At 30.9% G+C, this 1,631-nt stretch overlaps 1 protein-coding gene across 1 annotated transcript; it reads right to left on the bottom strand.

The window, feature by feature from the left end:
* Positions 1 to 33: 33 nt before the first annotated feature.
* LOC105273083 (uncharacterized) lies at positions 34 to 1,625 on the bottom strand. Its single transcript, XM_011315318.1, has one exon. It carries the CDS (start codon positions 914 to 916, stop codon positions 467 to 469), a length of 450 nt encoding a protein of 149 aa, XP_011313620.1. The 5' UTR covers positions 917 to 1,625; the 3' UTR covers positions 34 to 466.
* Between the last annotated feature and the right edge of the window lie 6 nt (positions 1,626 to 1,631).

Raw genomic sequence — 1,631 nt, 5'->3', positions numbered from 1 at the left:
TTATTCTGATAGTAGCTAATTAAAAAGGAAAATGTTCATTATCGTCTTATTAATTAATGAAAAAGGCAAGAATTGGCATTTATTAAAATCGTCTCCTGAATCTTAATTAAAGTTTGTTGGTACGTAACGCATTGGACTCGCTTGTGCAAATTTCATATTATACTCATTGATATTAATATTAGGGAAAAAACCCCAATGATGAGTTTCAACTCAAAGTTCAATTTAAATGTGGCTACTCTATTTCTCATTATCGAAATGATTTTATTTTTAAGAATCTTATTTTCCATTGAAAATAATGAAAAAAATGGAATAACAAGTTTTTCATTCATAATTTAATAGATCATAAGTGAGTCTAAATTTGTATTAGATAGGAAAATGAAAAAATCAAAACATTATTCGGCATTAATATGGTCATAAAAATAATTGAATTTTGAAAAAGCCATTAATAGTTTAAAGAGTAATATTTTTACCGATCTCTGATACCTGAACGGAGAGTAGTATGAGTACGTCCATCATTATAAGTTTTTTCATCTCCTTGTATGCTCATCCATTCAGCTGCAGTGACGCGCACTTTGAATTCGTCTAAATCCGCACTTTCCTCATGCAGTTCAAACACCTCATTAAAGGGATCAGTGACTGAGTCTTCGAACGTTGATTTGTGAAGTGAAACATTTTTCACCTCTTCAGGAAAAGGAATTCCCAATTCATCACAGGCAATAGCAAGTACCTTTCTCCTATTGTTACTGACATTCACATATACATTATATGGTGTCCATTTATTTTTCAACTCCTTGCTCATGGTTTTCCATATTATATGCGAAGAAATTGGAAAATTACTTCTCTCTGTAAAATGGTCGATATGCTTTTTAATAACTGCTACGACATCCTCAACAGCTACTTTAGCATGAGGTGCCATTGTTGATGTAGCCTAAAAGAAAATTTAGTCGAAAAATTGGTAATAAAAATTAAAAAGTCGCCAAAGTTTGTAAATACGCTCAATTCAAAATTCCCACCGTTAACAAATCATTTATTATATAGTTATTGATTTTAATTATCTTTAATCATAACTCGAAAGCGAAAACCAGCCTGATAAACCTCAATAATAACTCATTCGCCATATAACCTTTTTTTGTTTCAATATTTAATAATGAATTTTGGTGAATGATGTGAATCAATACCTACTTTATCGATATAATCGACAAGTGTCGGTCAGTATTGAGCGGACGTACATATCTTTTTCGATATTGAACTTTTATGGTATGGGAGCATCACTTATACATTGTACGATGCAAATAGTGAATTATGCATTTATTTGGAAAATCGAGTTATGAAAATTGACTGAATATACCTTAAAAGAACACGTCATATAATGTTGAGCTTAAAAAGAGGTGCTATGGCTTCGGCAATACTAATGGTGATTTTTTAACGGCGAGTATATTCTCACAATTAGGAGAATTGGTTTTTTTTATAATTTTAAATAATTGAACCCTCTTATAAAGTTGAATAAGCATCACAAGTCATAAGGTTGAATACGGCTTTACGGGAATATTTATGAAACTAATGACAAGGAAAAGAAAAATTCATAAAACTAAGCAATTAACTAAAATTCTCGTCGACCTCCTTGGTCGATC

The sequence above is a fragment of the Fopius arisanus genome, unplaced genomic scaffold (assembly GCF_000806365.1).
Source record: "Fopius arisanus strain USDA-PBARC FA_bdor unplaced genomic scaffold, ASM80636v1 scaffold00863, whole genome shotgun sequence".
Lineage (NCBI taxonomy): Eukaryota > Metazoa > Arthropoda > Insecta > Hymenoptera > Braconidae > Fopius > Fopius arisanus.
This window is presented reverse-complemented; position numbering and strand designations above follow the sequence as displayed.

Coding starts and splice junctions, on each gene's coding strand:
- LOC105273083 (XM_011315318.1), bottom strand. CDS start 916: ATGGCACCTCATGCTAAAGTAGCTGTTGAGGATGTCGTAGCAGTTATT.